General features: G+C 41.5%; 1 protein-coding gene across 1 annotated transcript in view; it reads right to left on the bottom strand.

Annotated features, from left to right (window-relative positions):
* The window catches only part of PARP12 (poly(ADP-ribose) polymerase family member 12), a 39024-nt gene that overhangs the window by 14802 nt on the left and 2495 nt on the right, over nucleotides 1-21727 (bottom strand). The window contains exons 2-6 of the mRNA XM_036994543.2: nucleotides 19737-19872; nucleotides 17047-17347; nucleotides 14964-15065; nucleotides 8278-8401; nucleotides 6185-6380 (exon numbers count right to left, since the gene is read on the bottom strand). Coding sequence (XP_036850438.1) covers nucleotides 6185-6380; nucleotides 8278-8401; nucleotides 14964-15065; nucleotides 17047-17347; nucleotides 19737-19872 — 859 coding nt within the window. The remainder of the gene's footprint in view (nucleotides 1-6184; nucleotides 6381-8277; nucleotides 8402-14963; nucleotides 15066-17046; nucleotides 17348-19736; nucleotides 19873-21727) is intronic.

The following is a 21727-nucleotide window of genomic DNA, read 5'->3' as shown; positions in this document are numbered from 1 at the left end:
GCTGGGAGGGAGAGGGAGCCCAGGACTGCTAAATACCCAGCCCTAGCCATCCACACCAGGAGTGCAGACACACAGTACGTTGGGTACTGGATATTAGGGGAACGGAACAGTAAAAACTGCCAGCGGGTCCCCACAGCCGGTGCCCCTGGGACAAAGAAAAGAGAGTGCTTTCTGAAAGTCTTAAAGGGACAGGGACCCCACAGCTGGACGAAAGCATCCCGGGACACTTAGCCCAGGAGCTGGGAATCCCGGGGATCTCTGGGCACCCTAACCCCCTGGGCGGCAGTGCAGCTCTGAGGCCCCTCACGGCGATAAACAGCCTCCTGCCTGTTCCCCCTCTGACATGGCTCCACCATAGCGGAGCAGCAGGCTGGGAGTGGCCATGCCCACAGCAACTGCGGAGCTTAACTCCACAGAGGCCAGGCAAGAATCAGAGACCCCGTCTGCGCCCAGATGCCCAGCACAAGCTGCTAAGGGTGGCCATTCTCCCAGAAGAGGAAGGCCACAAACTAGTAAGAAGGGACGTTTTCCCAGCCGACACATGTGCCAGCTCCCCACAGCTACCTCTATCACCATGAAAAGGCAGAAGGATTTGATCCAGACCACAATTAGAGAGACAACCCCTGAGAAGGAGCTTGGAGAATTAGACCTAACCAATCTCCCTGAAAAAGAATTCAAAATAAAGGTCATAACCATTCTGATGGAGCTGCAGAGAAAAATGCAAGAGCTAAGGGACATAGTAGGGAGGGAGATTACAGAAATAAAACAATCTCTGGAAGGATTTAAAAGCAGAATGGATGAGATGTCAGAAGCCATTGATGGAATAGAAACCAGAGGACAGGAACGCATAGAAGCTGATGCAGAGAGAGATAAAAGGATCTCCAGCAATGAAACAATATTAAGAGAACTGTGTGACTGATCCAAAAGGAACACTATCTGGATTATAGGGGTACTAGAAGAAGAAGAGAGAGAAAAAGGGATACAAAGTGTATTTGAAGAAATAATTGCTGAAAACTTCCCCAAACTGGAGGAGGAAATAATCTCTTAGACCACAGAAGTACACAGAACTTCCAACAGAAGGGACCCAAGGAGGACAACACCAAGACACATAATAATTAAAATGGCAAAGACCAAGGACAAGGACAGAGTATTAAAAGCAGCCAGAGAGAGGAAAAAGGTCAGCTACAAAGAAAAACCATCAAGCTATCATCAGACTTCTCAACAGAAACCTTACAGGCCAGAAGAGAATGGCATGATATATTTAATGCAATGAAACAGAAGGGCCTTGAACCAAGAATACTATATCCAGCACAACTATCATTTACATATGAAGGAGGGATTAAACAATTCCCAGACAAGCAAAAGTTGAGGGAATTTGCCTCCCACAAACCACCTCTACAGGGTATTTTAGAGGGACTGCTCTAGATGGGAGCACTCCTAAGGCTAAATAGATGTCACCAGAGAAAATAAAATCATAGCAAAGAAAGAAGACCAACAAAATACTAACTAAAGGCAAAAAATAAAATCAACTACCCACAAAAGCAGTCAGTGGAAACATAAAACAGCACAGAATAAGACACCCAACATATAAAGAACAGAGGAGGAGGAATAAGAAGGGAGAGAAATAAAGAATCATCAGACAGTGTTTATAATAGTTCAATAAGCAAGTTAAGTTAGACAGTAAGATACCAAAGAAGCTAACCTTGAACCTTTGGTAAACACAAATCTAAAGCCTGCAATGGCAATAAGTACATATCTTTCAATAATCACCCTAAATGTAAATGGACTGAATGCACCAATCAAAAGACACAGAGTAATAGAATGGATTAAAAAAAAGCAAGACCCATCTATATGCTGCTTACAAGAGACTCACCTCAAACCCAAAGACATGCACAGACTAAAAGTCAAGGGATGGAAAAAGATATTTCATGCAAACAACAAGGAGGAAAAAGCAGGTGTTGCAATACTAGTATCAGACAAAACTGACTTCAAAACAAAGAAACTAACAAGAGATAAAGAAGGACATTACATAATGATTAAGGGCTCAGTCCAACAAGAGGATATAACCATTATAAATATATATGCACCCAACACAGGAGCACCAGCATATGTGAAACAAATACTAACAGAATTAAAGGAGGAAATAGAAAGTAATGCACTCATTTTAGGAGACTTCAACAGACCACTCACTCCAAAGGACAGATCCACCAGACAGAAAATAAGTAAGGACACAGACGCATGGAACAACACTAGAACAGATGGATCTAATAGACATCTATAGAACTCTACAACCAAAAGCAAAAGGATACACATTCTTCTCAAGTGCACATGGAACATTTTCCAGAATAGACCACATACTAGGTCACAAAAAGAGCCCCAGTAAATTCAAAAAGATTGAAATTCTACCAACCAACTTTTCAGACCACAAAGGTATAAAACCAGAAATAAATTGTACAAAGAATGCAAAAAGGCTCACAAACACATGGAGGCTTAACAACATGCTCCTAAATAATCAATGGATCAACGACCAAATTAAAAGAGAGATCAAACAATACATGCAAACAAATGACAACAACACAAAGCCCCAACTTCTGTGGGATGCAGCGAAAGCAGTCTTAAGAGGAAAGTTCATAGCAACCCAGGCATATTTAAAGAAGGAAGAACAATCCCAAATGAATAGTCTAACGTCACAATTATCGAATTAGGAAAAAAGAAGAAATGAGGCCCACAGCAGAAGGAGGGACATAATAAAGATCAAAGAAATAAATAAAATTGAGAAGAATAAAACAATAGAAAAAAATCAATGAAACCAAGACATTGTTCTTTGAGAAAAATAAACAAAATATATAAGCCTCTAGCCAGACTTATTAAGAGAAAAAGAGAATCAACACACATCAACAGAATCAGAAACGAGAAAAGAAAAACCATGACGGACCCCACAGAAATACAAAGAATTATTAGAGAATACTATGAAAACCTATATGCTAACAAGCTGGAAAACTAGAAGAAATGGACAACTTCCTAGAAAAATACAACCTTCTAAGACTGACTAAGGAAGAAACAGAAAATCTAAACAAACCAATTACCAGCAAAGAAATTGAATTGGTAATCAAAAAACTACCCAAGAACAAAACCCCTGGGCCAGATGGATTTACCTTGGAATTTTAGCAAACATACAGAGAAGATATAATACCCATTCTCCTTAAAGTTTTCCAAAAAACAGAAGAGGAGGAAATACTCCCAAACTCATTCTATGAAGCCAACATCACCCTAATACCAAAACCAGGCAAAGACACCACAAAAAAAAGAAAATTACAGACCAATATCCCTGATGAACGCAGATGCAAAAATACTCAACAAAATATTAGCAAACTAAATTCAAAAATACATCAAAAGGACTACACACCATGACCAAGTAGGATTCATCCCAGGGATGCAAGGATGGTACAATATTTGAAAATACATCAACATCATCCACCACATAAATAAAAAGGACAAAAACCACATGATCATTTCCATAGATGCTGAAAAAGCATTCGACAAAATTCAACCTCCATTCATGATAAAAACTCTCAACAAAATGGGCATAGAGGGCAAGTACCTCAACATAATAAAGGCCATATATGATAAACCCACAGCCAACATCATACTGAACAGCGAGAAACTGAAAGCTTTTCCTCTGAGATCAGGTACAAGACAGGGATGCCCACTCTCCCCACTGTTATTCAACATATTAGGGGAGGTCCTGGCCATGGCAATTAGACAAAACAAGGAAATACAAGGAATCTAGATTGGTAAAGAAGAAGTTAAACTGTCACTATTTGCAGATGATCATGATATTGTACACAAGAAACCCTAAAGGCTCCACTCCAAAACTACTAGAACTAATATCGGAATTCAGCAAAGTTGCAGGACACAAAATTAGCACACAGATATCTGTGGCTTTCCTATACACTAACAATAAACTAATAGAAAGAGAAATCAGGAAAATTCCATTCACAACTGCATCAAAAAGAATAAAATACCTAGGAATAAACCTAACCAAGGAAGTGAAAGACCTATACCCTGAAAACTATAAGACACTCTTAAGAGAAATTAAAGAGGATACTAGGATACTAACAAATGGAAACTCATCCCATGCTCTTGGCTAGGAAGAATTAATATAGTCAAAATGGCCATCCTGCCCAAAGCAATATACAGATTTGATGCAATCCCTATCAAATTATCAACAGCATTCTTCAATAAACTGGAACAAGTAGTTCAAAAATCCATATGGAACCGACAAAGACCCTGAATAGCCAAAGCAATCCTGAGAAGGAAAAATAAAGTGGGGGGGATCTTGCTCCCCAACTTCAAGCTCTACTACAAAGCCACAGTAATCAAGACAATTTGGTGCTGGCACAAGAACAGAGCCACAGACCAGTGGAACAGAATAGAGACTCCAGACGTTAACCCAAACATATATGGTCAATTAATATACGATAAAGGAGCCATGGACATACAATAGGGAAATGACAGTTTCTTCAACAGATGGTGCTGGCAAAACTGGACAGCTACATGTAGGAGAATGAAACTGGATCACTGTCTAACATCATACACAAAAGTAAATTCAAAATGGATCAAAGATCTGAATGTAAGTCATGAAACCATAAAACTCTTACAAAAAAACATAGGCAAAAATCTCTTGGACATAAACATGAGTGACTTCTTCATGAACATATCTCCCCGGGCAAGGGAAACAAAAGCAAAAATGAACAAGTGGAACTATATCAAGCAAGAAAAGCTTCTGTACAGCAAAGGACACCATCAATAGAACAAAAAGGTATCCTACAGTATGGGACAATATATTCATAAATGACAGACCCGATAAAGGGTTGACATCCAAAATATATAAAGAGCTCACGCACCTCAACCAACAAAAAGCAAATAATCCAATTAAAAAATAGGTAGAGGAGCTGAACAGAAAGTTCTCCAAAGAAGAAATTCAGATGGCCAACAGACACATGAAAAGATGCTCCACATCACTAGTCATTAGAGAAATGCAAATTAAAACCACAATGAGATATCACCTCACACCTGTAAGGATCGCTACCATCCAAAAGACAAACAACAACAAATGTTGGTGAGGATGTGGAGAAAGGGGAACCCTCCCACACTGCTGGTGGGAATGTAAATTAGTTCAACCATTGTGGAAAGCAGTATGAAGGTTCCTCAAAAAGCTCAAAATAGAAATACCACTTGACCCAGGAATTCCACTCCTAGGAATTTACCCTAAGAATGCAGCAGCCCATTTGAAAAAGACATATGCACCCCTATGTTTATTGCAGCACTATTTATAATAGCCAAGAAATTGAAGCAACCAAGTGTCCATCAGTAGATGAATGGATAAAGAAGATGTGGTATATATACACGATGGAATATTATTCAGTCACAAGAAGAAAACAAATCCTACCATTTGCAACAACATGGATGGAGCTAGAGGGTATTATGCTCAGTGAAATAAGTCAGACGGAGAAAGACAAGTACCAGATGATTTCACTCATATGTGAAGTATAAGAACAAAGAAAAACTGAAGGAACAAAACAGCAGCAGAATTACAGAATCCAAGAATGGACTAACAGTTACCAAAGGGAAAAGAACTGGGGAGGATAGGTGGGAAAGGAGGGATAAGGGCAGGGAAAAAGAAAGGGGGCATTACGATTAGCATGTATAATGTGGGGGGTGGGGCATGAGGAGGGCTGTGCAACACGGAGAAGACAAGTAGTGATTCTGCAGCATCTTGTTGCACTGATGGACAGTGACTGTAATGGGGTTTGTGTGGGAGACCTGGTGAAGGGGGGAGCTTGTAAACATAATGTTCTTCATGTAACTGTAGAGTAATGATAAAATAAAAAATAAAAATAAATAAAAAATAAAAACATGTTATCTCACTACAACTGACAGTCATTTAGTTCTCATGCACCAACAGACATCTAATCATTCCAAGATGGAACCTCAAATATGCAACTCTAGATTACATAGTTTTGCTACAATCCTTCTGACAGAAATTGAGTCTTAAGGGGATCTGAGAACCTGCAGCTCCACCATGGACTCTCCAGAACAATCCTCATGGTCATGTTTGGAACAGTTCCACCATCATGGACTTTGAAGGAAGAAGCACTTGCCCTCTTCCCATGACACTTACTTGTTTTCCATATTCCTGCCAAGAACCAAACTCATCACTCCAGTACCAAACCCATTCAGTAGTGAAGATGAAGTGTGGAGGTTTGGTGACAGAGGAAGCCGTGGAAAGGCGGCGAGCCTGGGCAGCACCAAACATCATGGAGTTAAAGTCCAGATAATCAAAGTGCAAGTTATTGGCCGACTTAACACATAGGATCCTGCAAAAGAATGTGAGTAGACTGAATATTCCACCAGCCACGCAAACACAGGCCCCTCAGCTTCTACTTGTGGTCTTCGAGACACTCAGCTGGTAGACATGGACATGAATGTAACATGCGTGTGTACACACACACACACACACACACACACACACACACACACACACACACTTACGACATTCCTTTCACTACACAGAAAATGCTGGTTTAAATATTCTTTTTTAAAATGCATTGGTGAACTGGCATGGAAAGACATATACTGTTTATTGTGTAAGCCAGACCCTGTAGTAAGCGCTTTATATATATATTAGGGGATTAAATTTTCTTAACCTTTTGAAGCTGAGACTGTTCTCTCCATTTCACAGATGGGAAAGCACAAGCCCAGGAAGGTTAAGAAATCCGTTTAAGGTCAAACAGCTATTGATGGGAGAGGTAGGATTTAAGTGAAGTGGTTTGACTGCATGGCCTACACTCTGAACCACCAGGATGTAATTCCTTTCCAAATGATGTACTGTCCAAAGGGCAAATGGAAGGTGCAAAACCATACAGGCAATGAGCGCTAAAGCAGGTGGCTGTTCAAGGGCAGTGTCAGCAAATGATGACAAAGAACCCTGTTTTTGGCAGCAATATGCAAACAGGAAAGAAATGAGAGTCTGGTTAAGGTTGGGGGTTGTATCTTGAGATACTTCTAGGATCCTAAAAGACTATACTTGCTTAATGAAGGGAGGCTGGAAGGGGATCTGCCTTGCAAACGGAGTCAGCAAGAAAATCTGCCTGTGTCAGTGTTAGCTCTGGATAGAGGCCCAAACTTGCCCTGAGACTTCATAAACACACAAAAGTGTTGGGCTGATCCACACTTCCTATTTGAGAACTAACTTTAAAGAAGACCAAGGTGGCAGTTCCCAGCGAAGCAAACACAAATCCTCTCTGGAGGAATTACAATCAAATATACCACAAAACACAAGTGGAAACAAGATGCCTGGCTGAGTCTCAAGAACAAAGCACTGCGGGAAAGCTACAAGACAGAGCAGTGCAGCATATGGCTTCTTGTAGATGCAGTTCAAGAACAGGCAAGACTAACCTATGGTGAAGGACAGTGGTGGCCGATGGGATGGGCACTGACTGGAAGGGGGGTAGGAGACAGCTTTCTGGGGTGATGGAAATGATCTCTATCTGGACCCTCCAGAGTGCTGGCTATACGAGAAAATGCATTTGTCAAAACTCATTGAAGTATATAATTACTATCTGGTATTATACTGTGTATAAATTTTGCCTCAGAAAAAGAGAGAGGGAGGGTGGTATGTGAGCCATCTAATATTCTGAAAGGGAACAATTTGTTTCACATATTTTACAGTAGCAATTTGCACATAATTGCACTCTAAGTACCAATTTATTTTATCAACTTAAAAAGTAGGCTCAAATTCTCTTCTTGAGTTCAATGCAAGAGAGGATAAGTATTTGAAAATAAGGCTATCTGGGACTTTTCCACTTACTCTAAATTGACTAACCCAAAATACCAGGACACACTTAGAAAAATGAATTTAAAGGCTGAACAATAAACAGCAGTTCACCTATATGACTCTATAGGCAAAGGATAAAATTTCTCAAACTGCCTCTCACTTTTCTGAATAAATGAAGGTGTGTGCCCGTGATCAATCCCAGCAGCTAATAATTCAGAACTTGGTATCACCATCTCCTTTCCCCGTGGCTCCTCCCTAAAAGAAGAGAGGTACAAACTGCCTGGATGAACACTAATTTCCAATTCCCAGCCCAGAGCTTCCACCTCCAGACCAGGCTGCTTACAGCGGGGCACAAAGACCAGCAAAACTAAACTTCCCACACTGCACACAAAACAAAAGCCCAGGCACAAGGGAAATACAAGTAATGTATTTCATACCTGTCTTCCCTGGGATTGCTATACGCCTCTTCAATAAGTTCCATTTTGTCCAAATCCTTCCACTTGTCTCTGTCCCAGAATTGCCATCGATATGGCAAATGGAAATGAACTCTATTGCACTTATCTGTAACATAAATAAAGACAGACATCTTGGCAGTACATAAAATGGCCTAGCCCTGTGGGTGTCAATGGGTGTGGGCTGCCCGCTGACCTGAGAACACTTTGGAAATCTGTAGGGGGGTCTTTTTTAGTGCAGTTATACCTGAGCATTTAGATATTGAAACACTATGCATTTTCGTATACACATTTTCATGTATTTTTTAATAGGATATGACACTGACTTGTAAAAATATGCATCTTGGTGGGTGGCATTATGTATGAATTTCATACATGAAGGTAAAGAAGCTAATTGTGAGAAGCTCAAAGTCTTCATCCCCGCAAAGGGCAGTCTTGACTATGCATTACTGCTATGTAGGTGGCATGCGGATGGAAGCAGTCACACAAAAATGGAGCCTGATTCTTCTCTGCTAGAAACCCACACCAACCCCAGGACAGTGGACCACAGGTGGATCAGCTATGTGGCTCTAAGCCACCTTGATCTTCCTGGCTGCTCACATATGTACCCTGTCCACACATCCCCACATCTCTGAAGTTATTTACACACACTGCTCTGCCCCTGCCAGTATAGACAAAATGGCCCAGGACTATGGTTTCCAGCCAACTACTCCCCCTGCAACTTCCCCATGCTCTGCTCAGTCTCTGTCCCTCCTAGCATGAACTGCCTGCAACCCCTTGGCTCATCCAGCCCCTCACTTCGAAGGTTGCCCACCACCCCCGACCTTTCAATATCCTACGTGAGGTTCTGGTACATCTGCCCAAAGAAATGTTGAGAGGAAAGGCAGACAGGAAAGAAAAGCAATAGGAAGCTCTTTGCACTCTGATACAGACCTGCCTCCTGGACATATGCTATCAGGTAGAAATATACACAACAAGGTGCACAATGTCTCTATTTGGGTAAAAAATAAAAATAAAAAAATAAGATTAGCAATACTCTGACTAAATACATATATATTCACATATTATTCCTTGCAGGAGGGATCTGGGTACCTGGTGACAAAGTTACAAGGAAAAATTTCTATTGTTTTTACATCTTTTGAATTTTGAACTATAGAAATACTGAATTTTGAAATATAGAAAATATTGTATTCCAAAAAATTAAATGTCTGATTAAGTGAAAAAAGATATAAAACAGTGTAGAGCAGCTGTGTAAGAAGGAAACAGACATATATACTTGTACATGTATAAAATCTTTATGGAAGGATATTCAAGGAACTGGTAATAATGATTATTTCTGGCAGGGATCTGAGTGCTAGAAAAAAGGTGTGAGGGAGATATTTCTTACTAAATGTCCTTTGAACATTTTTTATTCACCTTTCAAAATAACAACAATGAAGCTTGTCTATTTGGCATTTGAAAAAATTAAGATTTTCTAAAATCATACACAGCCTTTCAGGTGCATCTCAATGCCACTTCTTTCCCAGAGATTCTGCAAAATGGTATCATGGTTGGGAAGGACCATGGAAGCTACCCGGGCTTGTCAAAGGCCAGGCCTGGGGCCAGGCAGACAGGGTAGGAGAGAGCACCTAACTGAGAAGACTCAGGGAACAAGACAGACCCTAACCAAGGAAATCTCCTCCAAGTTCAGCAAGGCTGGAGACGACTACACTGGGGACTCAGGACGTCCTGACTTGTCCAGAGCTAAGAGGGCAGAGAGCTCACACCAGGACCTCTTGGGACTCTGAACCATGGATGATATGTACAACAGAGTGATAACGAAGAGCCAGACCTAGACAGATAAGGCTACAGCTGTGGTCCAGAGGTCACAACTAAGTAAGATTTCCTGTTCCCTCCCTGAGGGGCACTAAGGGGAATGATTAGGGTTAATAGGTCCAGTCGCTGCGTCCATACACCTGGGCCTGAAGAAAGGCCCTCCCCTTAAGCACCACTCAGAGAAGGTACACCACCCACCACGCTCCAGGCTGACACTTCCTTGGGAAGGACAAAGGGGCCAGGGAAAAGCATTGTGGTCAAACAGCATGCTCAAGGATTCTCAATCCAAGCTGAGTGTGGAGCCTATGCCGCTCACAAACCAGAAGGCACCTGGGAAATTACGGTGCTACGTAGGCTACCACAGTCATGGCAGCCGGCAAAAGCAGAGTCCTGGTTCAGTGATGAGGGCATGAGGCCCCTTCTCTGCCGCACCTTCCCTGGTCCTCCTGTCCTCTTTCTCATTCCTTTCGTTCCTTCTAGTGTTCCCTGCTTTGTTGTAGCATTTCAGTGTCTTGGCTTTCTAGAAGGCGAAATCTAGAAATCTGGCAAAGTAATCACATCTGTATCTCCTTTCTCCTTTATATCCCTTGAAATGACAGACAGAAGAAAAAATCCAAAAGCATTGGAAAATAATAAAAAGTGCCATCAAAAGGCCAGAATATTGAAAAATTCCTAAAAAGATGAAGCAGACAGAATCAAACTGACAGAAATAGAAAACACATGCAAAATATGCAGAAGAAAGCTACCACCGAAAGGGGAATGATCTAGGGGCTTTACAAACTCAATTATGTGACAAGGAGCAAGAAAAACACCTGGCCAATACAATGAGAATAATTGGGACCCACTGGAACAGCACTCCCTCAGTGCTCAGCAGTAGACCAAGACATAAAAGCTAAACCTATAAAACTTCTAGAAAAAAATACAGGAAGAACATTTTTGTGGGCTTAGAAGGAGCAATATTTTAGGACAAAAAAACCCACAAATTACAAAACAAAAAAATATTAAATGGGTTTCAAAAGATACCATAAAGAAAATGAACATGAAAGACACAAACTGGGAGATTATATTTTCAGTATCTGTATCTGACAAAGACTATCCAAAATTTTTACAACAATTAGGAATCAAACAATCCAATTAACAAAATGGGCCAAGCAGTCACCAAAGACCTTATATTGCATGATTCTACTTATATGAAATATCCAGGCAAATTCACAGAAACAGAACAGAAATCTGTAGTTGGCAGGAGCTATGGGGAGGGGAAATTAAGGAATGACTGCTAATGGGTACAGGATTTCTTTGGGGGTGATGAAAAGGTTCTAATATTGACTATGATGATGGCTGCACAATTCTGACTATACTAAACTATTAAATGATGAACTGTATGTGGATTAGTCAATATCTCAATAAAACTGTCACATAAAAAACAGGCAAAAGATTTAAATAGATACTTCACAGAAGATATATAAATGGCCATTTAAATAAATGTCAAATATTAAAATGTAAATTAAAACTATAATAATGTATCACAACTCATTAATTAGGATGGCTAAAATTTAGAGCACTGACAATAGCAAGTGTTCACAAGGATGTTAACCAACCAGAACATAATCACCGTTGAGAAGGTGAAATAATATATATTACTTTGGAAGACAGTCTGGTATTTTTTAATAAAATTAAACACACATTTATCACATGATCCAGTAATTCCACTTGTAGACCTTTACTCAAGAGAAGTAAAAACACATTATCTACATGAAAACTTGTATATGTTTATAGACATTTTATCTGTAAAAGCCAGAAAGCAGAAACAACCCAAATGTTCATCAACTTATGAACAGATTAACAGACTGTAGTCAGTGCATGTGATAGAATACTACTTAGTAATAAGAAGGAACAAACTTGACATGCTAGTACAACCAAACTTCAAAAACTGAGTGAGAGAAGACAGGTACAGGAGAATACACACTGTATGATTCTATTTATGTGAAATTCTAGAAAAGACAAATTTAATCTGCAGTGACAAAAAGTAGACAAGGGATTGCCTGGGGTCAGGAAATTGGGGGATGAAGTTTAACTGCAAAAGAGCCTAAGAGAAATATTCTAGAATGAGGCAACTGTTCCATATCCAGATATGACTGCAGTGATGGTTACACGACCATACATATTTTCTAAAACTCAAAGTGTATATTTAAAATGGGTGCACTTTAGTGTGTGTAAATCATCTCTCAATAATTTTAAAACTGTATAGATATACATACACATGAAAAAAATATATATATACATACATACATACCTACATATATATATACACATACATATATACATATATATACACACATACATATATATATATATATATATATATATATATGAGAGATAGCATGCATGTGTGCACATGTACAGATACCTTGACCAAGCATTGCATTTCCAGGAATCTACCTATGGAAGTAGATAGATATTTATGTATTGATGCTCATATACAGATGCCCAATGGAACATCACTCTAACTGAATACTACACAGTATTTTGAACAAACAAGGTAGACTTCCACATACTATGGAGGAAAAAAACATCCAAGACACAATGTTAAGTAAAGGAAGCAGGTTAAATAATATATTATCACATTTCCATATGCTGAAAAATTTATAAAACAAATATGATAAAGGAGCCATGGACATACAATGGGGAAATGACAGTCTCTTCAACAGATGGTGCTGGCAAAACTGGACAGCTACATGTAAGAGAATGAAACTGGATCACTGTCTAATCCCATATACGAAAGTAAATTTGAAATGGATCAAAGATCTGAATGTAAGTCATGAAACCATAAAACTCTTAGAAAAAAATGTAGGCAAAAATCTCTTGGACATAAACATGAGTGACTTCTTCATGAACATATCTCCCCGGGCAAGGGAAACAAAAGCAAAAATGAACAAGTGGGACTATATCAAGCTGAAAAGCTTCTGTACAGCAAAGGACACCATCAATAGAACAAAAAGGTATCCTACAGTATGGGAGAATATATTCATAAATGACAGATCCGATAAAGGGCTGACATTCAAAATATATAAAGAGCTCACACACCTCAACAAATAAAAAGCAAATAATCCAATTAAAAAATTAGCAGAGGAGCTGAAAAGACAGTTCTCTAAAGAAGAAATTCAGATGGCCAACAGACACATGAAAAGATGCTCCACATCACTTGTCATCATAGAAATGCAAATTAAAATCACAATGAGATATCACCTCACACCAGTAAGGAACACCATCATCAAAAAGACGATCAACAACAAATGTTGGTGAGGTTGTGGAGAAAGGGGAACCCTCCCACACTGCTGGTGGGAATGTAAATTAGTTCAACCATTGAGGAAAGCAGTATGGAGGTTCCTCAAAAAGCTCAAAATAGAAATACCACTTGACCCAGGAATTTCACTCCTAGGAATTTACCCTAAGAATGCAGCAGCCCAGTTTGAAAAAGACATATGCACCCCTATGTTTATCACTGCATTATTTACAATAGCCAAGATATGGAAGCAACCTAAATGTCCATCAGTAGGTGAATGGATAAAGAAGATGTGCATATACACAATGGAATATTTTTCAGCTATAAGAAAAACACAAATCCTACCATTTGCAACAACATGGATGGAGCTAGAGGGTATTATGCTCAGTGAAATAAGCCAGGTGGAGAAAGACGAGTACCAAATGATTTCACTCATATGTGGAGTATAAGAACAAAGGAAAACTGAAGGAACAAAACAGCAGCAGAATCACAGAACCCAAGAATGGACTAATAGTTACCAAAGGGAAAGGGCCTGGGAAGGATGGGTGGGAAGGGAGGGACAAGGGCAGGGAAAAAGAAAGGGGGCATTACGATTAGCATGTATAGGGTGTTGGGGGGGCACAGGGAAGGCTGTACAACACAGAGAAGATAAGTAGTGATTTTACAGCATCTTACTATGCTGATGAACAGTGACTGTGAAGAGGTATGCAGGGGGGACTTGGTGAAGAGGGAGCCTAGTAAACATAATGTTCTTCATGTAATTGTAGATTAATGATACCAAAATAAAAAAAAATTAAAAAAATGAAAAGAATTTTTAAAAAAAGCAAATATGACCACATGGCACATATTTACCTTTGGGAAAGGCTGAAGGAGGACCTCAGACTCTACGCTGTGTTAATGATTCTTTTACAAAATGCAAGTACTCATGAAGTGCTTGAATTGTTTTTAAACACTGAAAGTGAAACAGTAAGTTTTGATGGTGGTTTTTACAGAGGAGGCACCTTATTTGAGAAGGAATCTTTCTTCAGTCAAAGCCCAGGATAGCAGGAAAAAGAAAACAAAGGTTTAGCGAAAACACAAAAATTGTTACTTCTGATAAAAGAGGGAGAGAAAACCCCAATTTAAAGAATTACTTGTCTCCCAAGAGTGAACACCAGTGTCTCTTTCTCAGGGAGGGTCTTCCCAGTTGCTAAGGCACATCTAAGTCTATGACCACCCTTTCTGAGGAACGTTAATCTTTGTTCCCATAGACTAGGTGTCCCTGTCTTGTGCAGATCTGTGACCTCATGCTATGCTGACTAAGGGTCAACACTTGACACTCACTTGCTGCACAAACCAGCTATGTTCCCAACACTCATTTAGAAACTTGAATAATCCCTTTCATCCTCAACTCCCCAACAAAATAAATTCAGAACTGGTTTAGCCTAAGTGCCACATGAGCTCATGATTAAGAAGGCCTTGACCATCTCTGGACAGGGGAAAGGACCTTGAGGGGTGGCCTCAGAGCAGACCTTTGGGAATGAGAAGTCATTATCCCACCCACAAATGGATGAAGGGGTTTCCTCTGACTCACCTTGAAAGCTGCAACTATTCCGGATATAGTACAAGCAGATCTCATCACTCTCCTCTTGGTTAGTAGTATTTGGGGACACAGAATCTGAACTACCTCTTCGCTCTACAAAGAAACACCACAAAGATGTATCCGCTTCCTCTGAAGCTTCTGATATGGGGTCAGAGTAAATCAAGGTACAAAGGAAGGAAAAGAGTATTCATTCATCTCTCTGCAAGAGACCAAAGTGGGCAAGGCAACCTCACAAAACTCTATAATGTATGGGATGAAAGAACCTCATACATACAGGAGGACCCTTTGCTTTTTTGGAAGGAGCCTCAAGGCCACACAGCTGCAGCCAAATCCAGAATGCCTTTGTGGGGGCTCTTTATTCTTACTCTGGCTGCACCTCCCATTCACTAGGAGGCCCGCTAAAACACACTAGTGCCTGGCTCCACCTCAGACTGATTCAATCAGAACCTCCAGGGGTGGAACCTAGGACATGACACTTGTTTAAGAAGGGGAGAACCACTATCTTACACACTGAGATAGCTCAAGATTCCTCCTGTATCTAAGGCATGATGACCCTACAGGGTTAAGTTGAGGGCTGGCATTTTATAAACTAGATTTGATTCTAATAGCAAATACTTGTTAATGAACTATTAGAACTGGGCACCAATGCCAAGAAAAAAAGCAATACATGGGAAGCCTACACCTCAAAGTAAAACCTTAATTAATAATTTTAGGTTGACTGTAAGAATTTTAAATGAGTCTTTACCTAATAATTACATTTACTACTCCCCTCCCATAAAAATAAATAAAACTCATTAGCAAACCCTCCCTATTTAGTATCATCTGTCATTTTGTTATTCATCTTCCCTTATTTTATAGGCACCTCAGATATTCATAGTCTAGACTTCAAAATCCATACCTGTGGGGCTCTGGAAGCCATCTATCCTCCTCCCAGGGCAGGTATCCTCTCCCTTTCTAACAAGGCCATAATCCAATGGACATTCTTAAAGATCTATTTAAAGCAAAACTTGTCTACTTCTAGGCTTCCTACCACTGAAAGAAAGTAACCAAAAATTACTGAAAAAAATGTAAAGAAAAAATACCTATGGCCAGGACAATTTTTAAATATAAAAATCAGGTAAGATTACAGAGATAAGTTTGTTTGCTGGAAGTCCTGGCACTCACCTGGTATTTTAGGTAGTGGTCTATTAAAAATCCTATCACTACAGCTAAAAGTGAGTTTGATTGTGCATCATTTGAGCGGAGCCCAGGCTCACAATTACCAAGGTAAAACCAAGACCCAGGACAGTGGCCTGCATGAGGCAGGCACTCAGATTTGTTGTAGGGAAGAGCAGATAACCAGAGTGGCCAGCCAATGGCCAATATTGTGAAATTCAAAGGACACCAATGTATTATAATGTCCCAAAGGGACCAGGTTATTCATTTTCCACACAACAGGTATTTAAGAAATGCTTATTAAGAAAACAATGCTTAAAAAATTCCCCCATTTACCTGTCACTGAGCCTGACATTCCTTTAAAAAAAAGCAGTAGTACCCCAGCATGCTCATTCATTCAACAAATAATCTGCTTACTGTGGGCCAAGAACTGTGTAAGTGCTGGAGATGAGCAGTGAGCAGTGCCAATTTACAATGACTAAAAAAAAATCAGCATTAATTCACATCAAGAAAATAGCCAAATTAAAAAAAATGCTTCATTCATTCCTTTTTAAAGTATCAAAACAGAATGCAATGAAAAGACACCCCTAGAGTTGTACAGCATGGCATTCTTAACTTGGGGGTCCCTCAGTGAAAGGCAGGCTCTCCAGGGCAGAGGCACAACTGCACAGGGACAAGCAGTCTCCCGTCTCAGCGCAGATCAGGTCCACTGGCAATTATTCCCTTCAACACAAACTGGCCTTGTCTAGAACGTCTTGCTTGTTCACAGCTAGGATTTCAACTCATCCTCACATCCCTCACTAGGTAGGAAGGGATCCACTAACTGCATCTTAACTAAAAGCAGCACAGACTTGCTCAAGGTCACACATTCCATTTAACAAACCAGCTGAAATCAAGGACCCCCAGCCTAGGGCCTTACCAGAAGTCCCCTGAGAGCCCGAGTGAGAAGGGTGCCCTCTACTGGAGGCAGAGTTCTTATTCGTGATGTCATGAGCATTTCTGTAAATGGAAGGCAGCCTGCTCACCAGGTCCGAGCTCATGCCCAACTTCTCCAGTTTTTCCAAATTTTCAGAATTAGAGAGATCATGGCATCTTTTACAGCTAGTGCCAAACTTGCATTCACCCTGTAAAAAATACTGGCAGACATGGAGTTTGATACATTGCTTTTGAAAGGAACAGGAGCCGTAGGGTCCATCTCCTTTGTTGTAATGAAGGCAGATCTGTTGACAGAGAAGGAAAATGACAAGAGCTTAGGAAGGCCTCACATACCACCACCTCCCTAGTAGTTAGAAGAGGTTCCTCTACAGACCTAGCCAAAGCTGTGATTCTGTCATTCCCATGGGCCTCACAGCTATGAGAACATTTCCCACTCTAGGAAAATCCAAAGAACTTCCAAATGATCTGACCTGCTCCTTTTCCATGCTCCCCATGAGAGTATTGTAATGTAACTCTCGGAGCAGCATGATAACACAAACACTCTACCTACACCCTTGCCCCACTGATTCTACAACTCTTCCCAACCTAGGCTCCAGCCTCTCCCAACCCTTTTTTCTACAACTCAGGGTCAGAGAGGGTCTGAGGGTTTAAAGAATCTTGGAAAACAAATACAATCCTTTCATTTCTTAAGTGCAAACTCAGAGAAGTAAACCGGCTTGCCCTAGGTCACACAGCTAACCTACCTCATCTGGCTTGTACAACGTCTATTGAACAGAGTTGGTGGTAAAGCTGGGACTTGAACTTGAATCAACTGCTCCTCCTATTCTACATTCCACATACTTAGAGATGGGAACCAAGCCAGACTGACAAGGGCTGGCCCACTCAATTTCATAGTCATTACACTGAACAAGAAGTGAAATGCACTAGAGGGTTGCAAAACCCAGAACTGGATCAGCAGGAACTCCACTCTGGGGATGGAAGCTGAATGCTAACCTTGATTCTGCTACTTATAAGCTGCCTGACCTTGGGCAAGCCACTCAGCAGCTCTGAGATTCAGTTTTTAATCCCCAAAATGGGAATAATGCCACCTACATGGCTGGGCTATTGTTGGAATTAAGTGGGAAATATACAAAGTGGCCAATACAATGCCTGAAACATTGTGGGTGCTCCATTTGTGATGGCAGCCCCCAGCTGGTTACCTGAGAGGGGACTAGCCTGACAGCAGAAGTCCTGACAGGCAAGCCGCACTAGGTTCGAGTTTATGGCCTCAGCTCCCATCTAATGGCACTGTGTTCTGAACTAACCTACACACTCAAGCAGGCAGAGGCCACCCCAGACTGGTCACCTTTGATTGATCTCACACTATTGACAAGATATACCCTGCAAAAACATTAACGTCCACTCTCCCAATACAACCCTTTTCATGATATAGAATGGAAATGTGCGGATGAGCATCTGGCCACCCATTTCTTTCTCTAGACTCCCAAACTAAATCCAAGCTGTGCTGACCTACATGCTGTCCCCTCTCATGCCAAGTTCCCTCCCCTTTGCGCCTCCCTCTTCCTAGGCCTTTATCTTTCAGCCCAGAGCAGGCACCATCTACTCCAGAATGCCTTCCCTGGTGCCCAAACCATGCCCCAAGACCACAGCTTTGACTCTATTAGAGTATCTAAGCCAGCACCTTGCAGTCATCCACTGACTTATGTGTCCAATTTAATCTGTTGCCTCATCCCAGAAACAGTGCCAGAGCATCTCATAAACCTTGTGGCAATAGGAACACGCCACTCAGATCTGTTGCAGAGCACAATAAACACTCAGCCAGGCTGCTGCCCTCTGGAACCAAACCACAGACAGGCCATGCTCCCGTGGCTGCTCCCAGCCAACAAAACAGCAGCCTTTCTGGGGAGATGCAGGATACCTCCAACAGCGACTTTAGCTCGGAACTTCCCACTGGCCAGGCAGGTTTCTTCAAACTGGGCTGCAGTCAGGGTCTTTTCCTACCTGCTCCCCTTCCTTCCCCATCTCCTGCCACACTACCATTCACTACCCCAAGGCTCCCCCACCAACAATAAATCTCTCACACTTCTAATCCCATCCTGATGTCTGCTTCTTGTAGGACCCAAACTAGTACAGAACCATTGTAGTAAGCTTTCAAGTGATTAATGTCTGAAATGCATATGATAATCCATACCAAATAAAATCCTTGGGTGTTACTGAATTGGTAGAAAGAGCATCATCTGCCTGTCAATAGCTCTGGAAAGCTTCCCCACAGACCTCCCGGATCCAGCGATACCTGCGTGGTTCCAAGTCCTGCTAGACAGGGAGGGGCTGGCTGTAGTCTCTCAGCTCTGTGTAAATAACATCTTGCTGCAACCACTGACCATACAGGCTCCCCAAACCCACAAAAACCCTGTAAAGGAGGTACCAGCTCAACTGACACAGAAGGGAGGCTTCAAGGGGCAAGGGTGGCCCAAGGTCACAGGTCTAAAATTCAACAGAGCTGGGAATTCAATCCAGATCTCCTTCAGACAGACCGTAGTAGTCACAATAGGGTCCTTGGCTTGTCCTAGGCTTCTCATCTGCCATAGTATTTCCCATCTTCCAAACTTATGGCCTCTCCCCCTGATTATGTGATTCCTTGTACACACACACACACTCTCTCCCAGAACTCACCTCCGGCAAAAGCCAGGGGTCGTTTTGACACAAGAGCTGGCAGAGCTCACTGTAGCTGAGATGGTCGACGCCATGAAATCTCAATACACTGAGGTTGTGATCAGTAGTCAAGCTGTGACTCTTCCTACAGTTCTTCCTGCAAAGAAGCAGAGCTGGTGTTATAGCTGAACTGCAACTCTCCAAAATTCTTGTGTTGATGTCCTAACCCCAGAACCTTAGAAATAACTATTTTTAGAGAGTCTTTGAAGAGGTAATTAAGTTAAAATAAGGTCGAGGGAGGGGGCCACTAATCCAATCTAATTAGTGTCCTTATAAGAAATTAGGACAGAAGGAAGACCATGGGAAGACAGGGAAAAGATGCCCATCTACAAGCCAAGAGAAACCACAAAAGAAATCAACCCTGCTGACACCTTGGCTTTGGACTTCCATTTTCGAGAATTAGGAGAAAATAAGTTTCTGTTGTTTAAGCCTCCCAGTCTGTGGTACCTTGTTATGGCAACACAAGCAAACAAACACAGCCAGTAAAATGAGTTTTTAAGACAATCTATCAGGAATGTCAGTCCCTGACATTTTTTAGTAACACCAGAGAAAAGCCAGCATGTCTGTGTAACAGAAAACTTAATGCTTATTTACAAAGGCAGAGACAGTAACTTGCGAGTTCTAGGTCCCAGGACAGCACCTCTCAGCAAGTACCTGATGACAATGACAGAACCATTCCCCAAAGAAGAGTCACAGCATACCAGTCATGACATTTTAACATTGGTTGAATAAATGAGTAAGGACAGCTTGTGGTTACAGGTTTATTATACACAAACACACACAAGCCCGAGGCCCAGGCCTTTTCTCTGCTCCACTCCTCTGTTCTTCCCATCAACAAGCCCCTGTTGAATACTCAGTGAGATCCCTGCACTGGGCCATGCCCTGATGATCCAAAGATAAGCCTTGAAATGATGGCCCAGGTCACCAGGATCCAGACGTCAGGCAAATAACATTAGCTTGGTTCAGACACTCTCATACCTCATAGGCCATGTTTATTTATTATATGCATCTCAAAAGAAAACAGAACACCTTACCAACTCCCCCAAACCCACACCTCCCCATTTCGGTAAAAGGCAACTTCCCTCTCCCATTGCACAGGCCAAAAACCTTGGAGTCATCCTGACTCCTCTCCTCTCCTCTCTTCTGTGGAAGTGGCAGACAGAAATGGGTCTAAAATGGCCAGGGAGGTGCAAGGTCAGCTGGGCTCAGAACACATCAGCATGGAAAGGAGGGACACCTGAGCCTGCCAGAATTACAGATGCAGTCAAGGGAGAGTGTCTGGAAGGTGTAAAGCCTGTGCCAAATACTTAGGGTTGAGGAACCAGGCAAGGAAAGGAAAACATTCTAGGCAAAGGGGCTAATAACTTGGTGCTGCAGAGCCAAATATATCTAATAATGAGGAGGACGGTAATGACATCAGCTGCCAAATGTGTTGAGCATTTACCTCAAGCCAGAGACTGCCTAAACATTTTATGAGTTAACTTATTCAGTCCTCAACAACCCTATGAGGTGGGTAATATTACTATTCTACTCCCTCAGATGAAGGAACTGAGGCTTGGATATAAAGAAACCTGCTGAAGATCACCCGGCTAGCAAGAAAGAGAGCCAGGGTTGAACAAGGCAGGCTCGTCTTGGGGCTGTGCTCTTGACCACTATGCTCACTGCCTCCTGAGCACAGGATGGAAGTCAGTGACCTGGGACCCTCCCCAACTGTCACCAATGAGCGAACATATGAGTGATGAGAGATTTCTGAAACAGCTGACCCTGTGGTTCAGAAAGACAAGCAGAGTCGTAGGAAAAGCATAGAAAGCACAGTTGACCACACCCACTCTCCCTTATGTGACCTAGGAAGTCAGAAATGGAGAGTTCAAGAAACTTTTGTGAACCCCAAGAAAAAGGGAAAGATGAAGAACGAAGATGAAAGCTCAGAATCATCTGGGCCAGTAAATACC

Source organism: Manis javanica, chromosome 6 (assembly GCF_040802235.1).
Source record: "Manis javanica isolate MJ-LG chromosome 6, MJ_LKY, whole genome shotgun sequence".
NCBI classification, from domain to species: Eukaryota; Metazoa; Chordata; class Mammalia; order Pholidota; family Manidae; genus Manis; species Manis javanica.
This window is presented reverse-complemented; position numbering and strand designations above follow the sequence as displayed.